Below are 11,474 nucleotides of genomic sequence, written 5' to 3'. Positions count from 1 at the left end.
TGCGGGTGAGGGGGAGAGAGAGAGAGAGAGAGAGAGAGAGAGAGAGAGAGAGAGAGAGAGAGAGAGAGAGAGAGAGAGAGAGAGATCAACTAGTTTAACTGGTTTCCCTACCTCTGGACAAAGTGAGAGGAATGTGGATTTAAACCTTGATGGTAGCGAGAAAGGACTTTAATACTTTATGTTAAATATGTTGCAGCATGTTGTATGAAACAAAAGTGAATTTAATGAGAAGAGCTTAATATGGCATTTAGTTTGTGAAATGTACTGTAACAATTACAGAACAGGGATGATGTTCCTGTGTATGTCTCTACTGCTTCTCTTCAGCTTCATGGAATCTCAAGCAGGTATAAATCCACCGTGTGTGTGTGTGTGTGCGTGTGCGTGTGTATGCTCTTGCTCTATGTACATATTTTTTATTAATGTTCACTTTCATTAGTTTTCACGTATTTCATGATTTCTACAAAACAAATGTTCGATTTGTGTAAATAAATCTCCACATATTCTAGCCATGTTAGATTTGTCTATAATTATTACAGATACATGTATCATTATAATGTAGTATATCTGATGTCTTTTTTCACAATACAGAGCGATTAGAGGTGGTTGGTCCAGAAGCTCCTCTTGTTGCTGTAGCTGGTGAAGATCTGGTTCTGCCCTGTTTTATAAAACCCAACACCAGCGCTGTGCACATGAGAGTGGAGTGGTTCAGACTAGATGTAGAAGACTCATTAGTGCATCTCTATAAAGATCATGAAGACAGAGATGAAAAGCAGGCAGAGTCCTACAGAGGAAGAACTTCACTATTTAAACAGGAGCTACAGAAAGGCAACGCTTCACTCAAACTCTCAGCTCTCCGAGTCTCTGATGAAGGAGAATACAAGTGTCTTGTTGAGGAGGAAAACTCATGGTATGATGACATCACTGTTCATGTCACTGTCGAAGGTAAGATCTATTGCTCTGTTCAAAGTTTATTCCCTGAGAACTGAGTTCAGAACAGTTTTTAGATTTATTTTGCATGTGGTGGAAATTTGTTTACAACACTGAAATGAAAAGTACTTTTCTTCTTATAAAAGTTTGAATGCATGATAATTCATAATCTAATCTCTGCATTACAGCTGACCATTTATGGATTTTGTCACTTATAGATAAAGTGTCTTTAAGCAATAGACCACAGGTTCACAAGTCTAGTCCTTGAGTATCCTGTCCTGCACATTCTACAGTTTTCACTGCTCCTAACACACCTGATTCAGATCATCAGCTAATTTACAGCCCTGCCTGGGTTGAACAGGGTGTGTTGAAGCAGGAAAAACAATAAAATAATGCCAGATTCATTAACAGACTCAGCGCCATAACATTCTGTCATTAGGGACTCCAAAGAGACACTGCAAACAACTAAGAAGCCAATTTCTAGACATGTTTACTCTTCAATCTCTAAAAGGTTATATTCTACTGGCAGATAAGTTCGCTTCTTTCTATTAATAAACACTTGAAATTAGTAAAATTATCTGTCAATAGAATGAGAACGTTTTAAGCTTGAGATGAATAAAAATATCTAGAAACAGGCTTAAGTGGGATAAAATTTAAAAAGAATATATAGTCATCTATGGCTTCTAACACTGTCATGTATCAGGAGATAATACCTTGTAATACCTGTTGTTGATGATTATTGTAGTTCTGGGAAGCCACCCGGTGATCACGATGGAGAGTTATGATCACTCAGGAGGGATTAATATCGTGTGTGAGTACACTTTTTTTTTTTTTTTTTCAAGCATTACACATTCAGGTTCAGGTTCTGCTGACTCTGATTTCACTCCATAGAGGGTTCTGTAAGAAGAGTAGGGATACAAACACATCACTCACAATATAGTAAATTACTTGTTTTCTATATGACTCATAACTGACCTGTAACATCATGTTCCACTTTGTGAAGTGTGCTCAATCATTTAACAAATAAATAACATCAGAGATCAATTACATTTCATAACTGCAGTCTGATTTGTGTTCATTTACTTCACTATATTACACTGTTTAATCTATTTATTCTTTTATTTATATAGAATATACACACAATACTCAACTATTTTATCTGTTTTAGCCTCAGAGCTTCAGAAGGAGAAGGAATATGCAGGTGAGAATGAACTTTTTGTGCTTTTAAAATCCTACTGAATATTTAATTGGAGGAGACAATATCACCTTGTTAAAATGTAAGATGATAAAGCACTGTATACACGGTGTAGACATGAAAAGAAATGCAAGGTGTCTTTTTGTGTGGTCTGAAAGGAATTACAGTAAACACAAATTACTGATGAATCTTTACATATGGCATTAGCTCTAATCTACACTACATTGCCAAAAGTATGTGGACACCCCTCCTAATTACTGAGTTCAGGTGTTTCAGTCACACTCATTACTATCAGGTGCATAAAATCAAGCACATAGCTGTACAATCTCCAGAGACAAACACTGGCAGTAGAATGGACTAAAGAGCTCAGTGACTTTAAACGTGGTGCTGTCAGTTTGTCATCTTTACCACATGCCAGTTTGTGAAATTTCTTCCCTTCTAGATCTGCCTCTGTGAACTGTAAAGATACGTTCACACTAGAGAGCGACAGGCGACCGTTCACGTTCTATGTACACACACGACACAGATGATTTCAATATCAGTGACCGCACGACAAGCAACATGTGACTTGAGATTTCCTCAACTTTATGTAAATTAGGTATGACGTAGCTCAGTGTTTAAGACGTGGTTGTACTACTGACTGGAAGGTCATGAGTTCAAATCCTAGCACCGTCAAGCTGCCACTGTTGGGCCCTTGAGCAAGTCCCTTGACTAACCCTCAACTGCTCAGATGTATAAATGAGGTAAATGTAAGCCGCTCTGGATAAGGGCGTCTGCCAAATGCCATAAATGTAAATGTCATGGTAAATCCAAATGATGCTTAACTAAAAGATTGAAATAAAACTCATAACCATGGTTTCATTGTATCCTGTCATATATGACTTCTCATTAAACCTCTATAGAGACATTACAAAGAAAAATAGCTAGTACAGTTAGCTTGTGCTACTAATAGCTAATACGAATACGTTATGTAACGAACATCAAACAACAGATTTTTCACACTTTTTCCACTTTAATAATACGTTACAGTTCTAAGTGCATTTTAAAGAGAAATAAATAATATACTGTAGTTAACTGTGTGCTGTAAGCTACATTTTGGTCATGACTCTCACTGGAGCTGAATGGACGGTACACACCCACACACAACAGCAGCAGCACTCGCTCCACACCCACAAGAGACAAACTACAAGTGACATGAGAGACATGTCGTGTGCTAGTGTGAACATGGAGTAAGTGCTGTTATTGTGAAATGGAAGTGTTTATGAGCAACAACAGCTCAGCCGTGAAGTGTTGGTCCACACAAACTCACAGAACAGGGCTGCTGAGTGCTGAAGCTCGTAGTGCATAAAAATCACCTTTCCTCTGTTGTATCACTCACTACAGAGATCCAAACTGCCAATGGAAGCAACATCAGCACAAGAACTGTGCATCAGGAGCTTCATGAAATAGGTTTCCATGGCCAAGCAGCTGCACACAAGCCTAAGATCACTATGTGCAATGCCAACTCCATAAAGTGAACTTGTTGGTTTTATTCAACACACAACTCACACAGTGGAAAATAATAAGTGTATTAAACATTTTCCTACAAGTATGTTTAATCTCTAATATGAAGTTTTTCTCTTTTTAGAGCTGCAGAGACAGAGAGTGGAAGACGGTAATTACATCTGACATTGTGACACTTTAAGGACTTTTATTTTTCAGCTTTGTGGAGATCTGTGTCCATCCTGTTTTTGTGGAGAACTAGTGGTCTGCATCTTGCAGTGTAGCCTCTGTATTTCTGTTCATGAAGTCTTCTGCAGACATTATTCACTGACAAATCCCCACCTGCCTCCTGAAGATCTTCTTTGGCCTACCAGACGCTTTATAGTTACTAAGCTCACCCATTCTCTCTTTCTTCTTAATAATGTTCCACACAGTTGATATTTTTGTAACCCTAAAGTTTGGCAGATGTCTCTGTTTTATTCTTGTGTCTCAGCCTTATAATGTGTCCTTGACTTTCACCCTCACTCTGATCCTCATGTTGATGAACAGTAAAAGAAGACTCTAAAGGTGACCAAAAGTCTGGAATAAAGACTAGATGCTGAAATCTTTCTCACACCCGCACTAATGAAGCAATTAAACACACCTGAATAATCACCAACACCTGTACAGCTCAATGTCCCAAATATTAAGATACCATGGAATGGAGACTGTGTATAAAGTGTTGTAATTTCTACATGTTCAGAAATGTATAAAAATACACTTTATTAAAATCTGAAGATGTGCACTTTAACCACATGTGATATGGTTGAGTACAAATTTAAAACAGATGCAAATTTAAAAAAAAAAAAAATTGCCTTTATGGAGGGAGCGGTATATATTTAGGAAGAGGAACAGATTCTTAGATTTATATTTCTCTCCTTTCTTTACATTTCTCTATTTCTAGGCAAAAAAAAAATCTACCGATGGCAATAAACTTGATTTATTTTTATTTAGTTTGTGGGGGACCGGGGAATTAGTGATTAGCACGTTTACCTCACATGTCCGGGGTTGGGGGTTCAAATCCCACTTTTGCTCTGTGTGCACGTGTTTTCCCTGCACTTCAGGGGTTTCTTCTGGGTACTCCGGTTTCCTCCAAACACATGCGTTGTGGGCTGACTGGTGTTTCCAGATTGTCTGTAGTGTGTGTGTGATTGTGCCCTGCAGTGGGTTGGCCCCCCGTCCAGGGCATCCCCTGCTTTTTGCCCCGCTATCCCGGGGACAGACTCCAGGCTCCCTGCGACCCTGTGTAGGATAAGCAGTATAGAAAATGGGTGGATGGATTTGGTTTGTACTTTTGGTCTGTGGTGTAAATATGATTATTAATTATGAAATATTAATTATTTATTGTTATGTTTTGTTAAATCTAATTGTATTTTGATGAATTCATATAAAATATTGATTCATATTTCACAGAGTTAATAAAGAATAAAAAGTTTGCAGGTAATAACAATTTTATCTTCAGTACAGTTACATCAGTCTCTACTGTATTTGTGTGCAGTTGATGTATGCTGCAGTTCTCTCGCTCTCTCTCTCTCTCTCTCTCTCTCTCACACACACACACACACACACACACACACACACACGTAGGTACGTCATAACGAAAACATTCAGATAAGAAAATGCAAAAGCAGTCATTTCTAACCCATGTCAAAATAAAAGTATCCAACACAGATTTTTTTTGTTTGTTTGTTTGTTACCATCATCGAACTTCTTAGGAAATGATAGGTTTTAAAAACACAGGTAGTACATTGACTTATCGGTTCTTTTAGCTAGTTTATAAACATATACATGCATTTTCTCTCTTCTCTTTTATAGCCATACTGAGTAAATGGGGAAAAAACTTTGTGCCAAGAGCTCACACAGCTTTACATTTTCTTAATCTTTTTTTCATGGGATTTGCCTTTAATTATTATTTTTTATTTATTAATCCATTAGTAAATGATTGATTTGTTTATTTTGCAGTAATTATTTTCCGATAGGAGTGTGTAAGTGTATAGTGTTGTGGTCTTTCACTGCAATCTAGCGGACAAATAATATAACAACTTCATAAAACTTTACAATTTACTCTGTCTAGATGAAAACTCCTCACTACTGGATAATATCCATCATTTACATTAAAAACACAAAACAAACACAAACCCCGAGAGGAACTGAGAAAATGTGTTTAAATGACTTTAAAACGATGGGAGAAATTAAATCTGATAATAAATGTAAATTTCTATCAGGTGAAACAATACACACCTGTGACTGTAAGTAAAGAGCTACAGTAAGTACAGACTGTAAATAAATTCACTGGCGTCCTGCTGCTTATTGATTAAACCTGATGATTTGATGTTGAAAAACACCAGAAAACAAAACAGTAAATAGTATGATTGACATAAACATAGAGGAGAAATGATTTTATTTAAAGTGCTAGTAGAAGATCGGGTGTAGAGGAGAAGATATTTAAGTAAACGTTACACTAGCTACTTTTATTTTGGTGTGAGTTTGAAAATGTCTCTGTTCTGGTTCTTTATCGAAATTTTCTCATGAAGTGAGAAGTTCTGTGTGTCCGTGTATGGGAGTGAAAAACTGATATACATTTATTATATTGAAATATATAAGGTTGAAACCACACGTCTGTATTTATTTATTTTTGAATTAACATGCTTGAAATTCAAGTTCTCTTTTTTTCAGTTTTCAGATTCATGTTTTTAATTCAGATTGAATAATTCAGTTGTCAGATATTCAGAAGTCTGTATTCAGGTCGATAATTTCAGAGCTCAAATTCTACCAGTCAAATTCAGCTGCAAAATTCAACCCGGAAATAACTGAAGTTGAACATCCGGGTTACTCAGGGTTCGGCAAAGGCAATCGAGCTCCTACCATTAAACCCCTCCCCCTCCCGGGAGCACGCCTGTATCACTATAGCAACAGAACACTGCGAAGGCAATCGTGGATTTGAATCAGATTAATAAAGAAAAGTGTTTTATGACTATCGTGTTATTTCTTTATCCGGAGTCTGCAGTGGGAGTGTGGGGGAATTAGCGAGTTATAACGGCGCATCTGATATCTGTTTATACTTTTTATTCATTCATTCAGAGGAGAGATGAGAGAGGAAGGAGAGAAACAGATTAACATCAACTCATTATAGATCAGACTCATTTATCCTGTGGAGATCAGACATTTTAACAAGCTTCACTTGTAAAAATGAAAGATTATAATGTTAGTAAAACATTGTGTGGAAATACTGTATTATTGTGAAAGAATGATGTGTTACAGCATGTATGTGGAAAAGTGATGAGTATAAAACTCTTTGCCTGTCAGAGGTGAATGTTGTTGTTGTGCTGAACAAAGAAATGGAAGAGATTTATAATCATGCAGTTAAAAAGAATTTAAAAATGCAGTTTGTCTCCATCATGGACTTTTTCTTCTAAAAACTAAAACTTACCAGATATTTATCACTAGAGACTCGGTGAACTTATTTTCTCCATCAGGATCAAGTTTTTCCTCAAATGTTTTTCTCTCATCTTCTGTGACTCTTCCTATGTTTTTCCTGAAGCACAAAAATTACAAACACAAATAAATGACTAATCTTTCAGAAGGAAAACATTTTTTATTTCTCATCTTTGACAGGCTCCTACCATCAACTGTACAAGTTTTCTCTTTTTTTCAAGAGATCATTTAAAATGATTCATTATTTAATCTTCTACAAATCCTCTTAGAACTCCTAATGAATCTGATCCACTGATGATGATTTCATATTTTTTACCTGCAAACTCACATCTCACTCTGTGTGTTTCTCTCAGTGGATGTGACTCTGGATCCTGATACAGCAAATCCATATCTCATCCTGTCTGCTGATGGAAAACAAGTGACACATGGAGACACACGACAGGATCTCCCTGATACACCACAGAGGTTTAAATATTGTGTTAATGTTCTGGTGCAGCAGAGTTTCTCCTCAGGGAGATTTTATTATGAGGTGCAGGTCAGAGGGAAAACTGACTGGAATCTCGGAGTCGCCAAAGAGTCCATTAACAGGAAGGGGAAGATTACATTTACTCCTCAGAATGGATTCTGGACTGTGTGGCTGAGGAATGAGAATGAGTACAGGGCTTGTGCTGGTCCCCCTGTCCCCCTCACACTGAGAGAGAAGGTGGAGAAGGTGGGGGTGTTTGTGGATTATGAGGAGGGTCTGGTCTCCTTTTATGATGTGAAGTCCAGCTCTCATATCTACTCTTTCACTGGTCAGTCTTTCACTGACAAACTCTATCCATTCTTCAGTCCTTGTTTTAATAACAGAGATAAAAATTCAGCACCACTGATCATCTCTGTGCTTAACACTGAATGAATTTTCACCTCACAAATTTAGGGTGGGTTACACCAATAAGGATTAATCTTAAATTTAGATTAAATCAAGCTTTATCTAAAAAATTGTCAAAATTGCAGCATTTATTTGGTGGATTGGAGAAAAATGAAAGAGCACAGAAAAATAAGGCACCATCTCAACCCTGTTGAGTTTTATCTTGTGCTGAATTTTCAAACAGGTATCGATACAGCAAGGAAACTGTGATTAGATTAAATCAAACAATTGAACTTGCAATTAGACATGGTAGTGACCGAAATGCAGCCATTCCACCCATGCTCCAGCTTTTAATAGCCTTGTGCTTTTACGCTACTGGTTGTTGCCAAATGGTGTATGGAGACCTCTCTTTGAAGTATATAAATCAGCAACTGTGAGCAGAATTATTGGAAGAGTATCGGGGGCAATTGCAGCCTTGAAAATCAGTTAAAAAGATTTGCCCCAACACGAGAAACATCTGCTGGATTTTATAGAAGAGCTGGTTTTCCAGGCGTTATAGGAGCAATTACCTGTACTCACATTCCCATTCAAAACCCAGGTGGAGAAAATGGACAGCTGTTTCACAACAGGAAGGGCTATTGTTCCACCAACATTCAAGTTGTGTGTGATGAGAAGGTCCAGATCATCAACACTGTAGCTTGATGGCCAGGATCTACACATGACAGTAGGATCTTTGATAACAGCCACCTCTGCGCTTGAAAGCCATGCGATTCAGAGCCACTTAGTAGGTGACAATGGATACCCCTGTCGTGCCTGTTGACCTGATGACCCCCATCTTGAACCTTCAATGCCAGAAACGAAACAACACCTGCCACATTGCAGCAAAGGGTTGTGTCAAGAGGGTGTTTGGTGTTTGGAAAAAGTGATTGAAACAAAGCTTGATACAACATTGGCATTCATTGTTGCTCTGGCACTGCTGTATAATTTTGGGGAAAGACTTGGAGATGAGATACCTATCATAGTTTGAAGTGGATAACTGAATTTTACATTTCTAAATAGCATTATTTATTAAATTTTTTTTGTATTTACAGAGTTGAAATTGCCCTTTTTCCATAAATAAAAAAGATGGCCCATTTCAAATTGTACCGTTCACCTTTTCTTTATTACAAAAATGTGAGAGTAACATCCCTATGATATTATTACAGAACTAACACTGTTTACTAGTTATATATTTTTAAAAATAAAAAAAATCAGTAGATTTTAACAATCTATTTCCTCTTTTTTCGATCTGTTTTCTACATTTCCACAACTCACTGAAAACTATTTGTACTGGTTGTAGTCTGTAGTAAGTTTTTCCTTTTGCATCTGTAATATTTCCTTTTGTAAAAGAAGCACCTCTTTCTGTAACTTGGCATTCTCAATTTGAATTAAGTTATTTTCTTTCTCTAATTGTAGTCATTCAAAATGATTTTCGTTGAATTCATTTTTCTTGTCTTTTGCTCTTTTGGGGTTTCTGAGCATTGAGTTGGATCTTGTTCCAGAGCTCCACCATTGCTGATGCGTTTAGTACCTGCAGCACCCGTGCAGGAACCGGTCCTTATGTCTACATCATTCGCATCCAGGATAAATATGATTTAAAAAATAAGTTCAAACCAACACTGGTCAAAGCAAAGACATGAATGAGAAAATGAAATGCAGCTTACATACTTTTGTGGGACGATGTCAGTGACTCCAGCTGGTCGGCGATGGAATCATCTTTGAACAGGTTGCTATTCGTATCATTTTTTTTTCTGTTCGTATAATTTTCTTCAGTAGGGGACCACCACTGGTGAGAAAAGTGTCCCTTCTCTCCTGTGCTACATCTTTTTTCGCTGTCGCTTTTAGGTTTTTCCAGCAGTTTTTCTTTTTAATTGTCATGTTATCGTTCCTTTTGTCTTCAGTTTTGTTCCATATTGCTCCATTAACTGATATAATAAAAATGTTCATGGCTTGTAAAATTTGAGCTTCTAATACACTGTGCCATTTCCTAGCCTGTATTGGTTATGCGAATGAGCGGTTAATAACGGCAGCTGAATTTTTTATTATTATTATTCTAAAGTTTCAAGTTCCTTTACTTGCACGAGTACTTTGTAGTCACTCAAGTGGAAGTGAAAGTTACCTTGTTACACTGGAGAATTCATATTTCCAGGCTTATGAAATCCGCACGCGCAATGTTGTCAATGGCGAATCCATCATGCTCATTCTCATGCTGGTGTGCTCTTACACAACCACCACATTGTCTAGTGTCAAAAACCAGCTGTCTTTAGGGTTTAAGATTTATAAATCAGTATTAATTATCAATATTTTATTCAGTAGGTTATATACTTTTATATCTTATGTTATCCCAAATTTCCTACACCAGCTTCTCCAGGGATGTAGGGAGGTGCTTTACATTGGGGTGCTGGGTTTATATTAATGTGCTCCTTTTTATATGTTATCATTTCTATAGTAACAGGGCATGCACCAGGATTTGCTCCACATAATCTAAGACTAGTGTATAATCACTGACATGGTGAAGTTTTCAGTTAGGAGACATTTATTTAACATTTATAGAAGGAGTGTCAGTGCTTTGCAACAGTAACAGTCAGTAAGTTTCCAGACACAAGCGTTAGTTCCTGTTATCACTGCTGTATACAGTCGTTCCCTCAACAGCCTCTTTTTTCTTTCTCTTGAAGTTAATGAGACAAAATGTCACAAAGAAACTGGAAAACGTGAACTCCTGAAGACTCGAGTCTCGTGGACGTTCCATAAACAGTTCAAACGAACAGTTCCACGAACAGTTAAAAAGCATGATGTGATTAAAAAATTAAACTTTGTTATCAGCCAATCAATGTGATATCTAGCTGTGACCTCTGTGTCAATGCCCCCATCTGCCCCAGGCTCCTGTTCTCCGGTGTTCTCCCGCTGGTTGTCTCCACGCTGCTGCTGCTGCTTTACCCTGGCCGTGTCGCCCCGGCGCACCCCGGCTGCACCGCTCTGCATGGGCAGCTCAGCCGTTTATGCCCGATTTCCCCACACTCGAAACATCTCAGGCGTTCGGTGGTGGCAACGACAGTGTAGCTGCTGTCACCGACTTTACACTTAAAGTTGACATCCAGTGTTTGGTCGCGGTTGTTAATAAACATATACACCTGTCTCCGGAAAGACCGGACGTGTTTCACCGCGGGGTTTTTACAACCGAGCGGAATATCCGTCATGGGGCTGGCGAACTTTCCGAAGCGGGCCAGCTCCTTCATTTTCAGCTCGTCTTTAATGAAAGGGGGCACGTTAGAGACCCGCGTCGCAGGGGCAGAAAGAGGGGTAATAAGTAGCATGACATATTTTAGCCATATTCCTTTTTCGATTAGCGTTTTGGCGGCTCTCTCTCTCTCTCTTTTTTTTTTTCAGGAAAACTACTACAGCTTTGTTCATTCGGGAGGCAGAGTAGATGTTCTCGCACCCGACCTGCTCTCCCACCGCTAGCAGAATCTCCATTCTCCGGTACACACCTGACACCATGGCGGAGAG

General features: G+C 38.1%; 2 protein-coding genes across 2 annotated transcripts; both read left to right on the top strand.

The window, feature by feature from the left end:
• The first annotated feature begins 104 nt into the window (after positions 1-104).
• On the top strand, positions 105-5,170 carry LOC128633122 (butyrophilin subfamily 1 member A1-like). The gene is made up of 5 exons (XM_053681944.1): positions 105-344; positions 589-942; positions 1,673-1,738; positions 2,096-2,128; positions 3,750-5,170. Exons 1-5 carry the CDS (start codon positions 260-262, stop codon positions 3,788-3,790), a joined length of 579 nt encoding a protein of 192 aa, XP_053537919.1. The 5' UTR covers positions 105-259; the 3' UTR covers positions 3,791-5,170.
• Positions 5,171-7,421: 2,251 nt separating this feature from the next.
• On the top strand, positions 7,422-8,804 carry LOC128633098 (E3 ubiquitin-protein ligase TRIM21-like; the record flags this gene model as incomplete). The annotated part of the gene is made up of 1 exon (XM_053681824.1): positions 7,422-8,804. A coding segment is annotated over one exon (555 nt), but the record flags the coding sequence as incomplete, so codon positions are not given.
• Between the last annotated feature and the right edge of the window lie 2,670 nt (positions 8,805-11,474).

Source organism: Ictalurus punctatus, chromosome 7, assembly GCF_001660625.3.
Source record: "Ictalurus punctatus breed USDA103 chromosome 7, Coco_2.0, whole genome shotgun sequence".
Lineage (NCBI taxonomy): Eukaryota > Metazoa > Chordata > Actinopteri > Siluriformes > Ictaluridae > Ictalurus > Ictalurus punctatus.
This window is presented reverse-complemented; position numbering and strand designations above follow the sequence as displayed.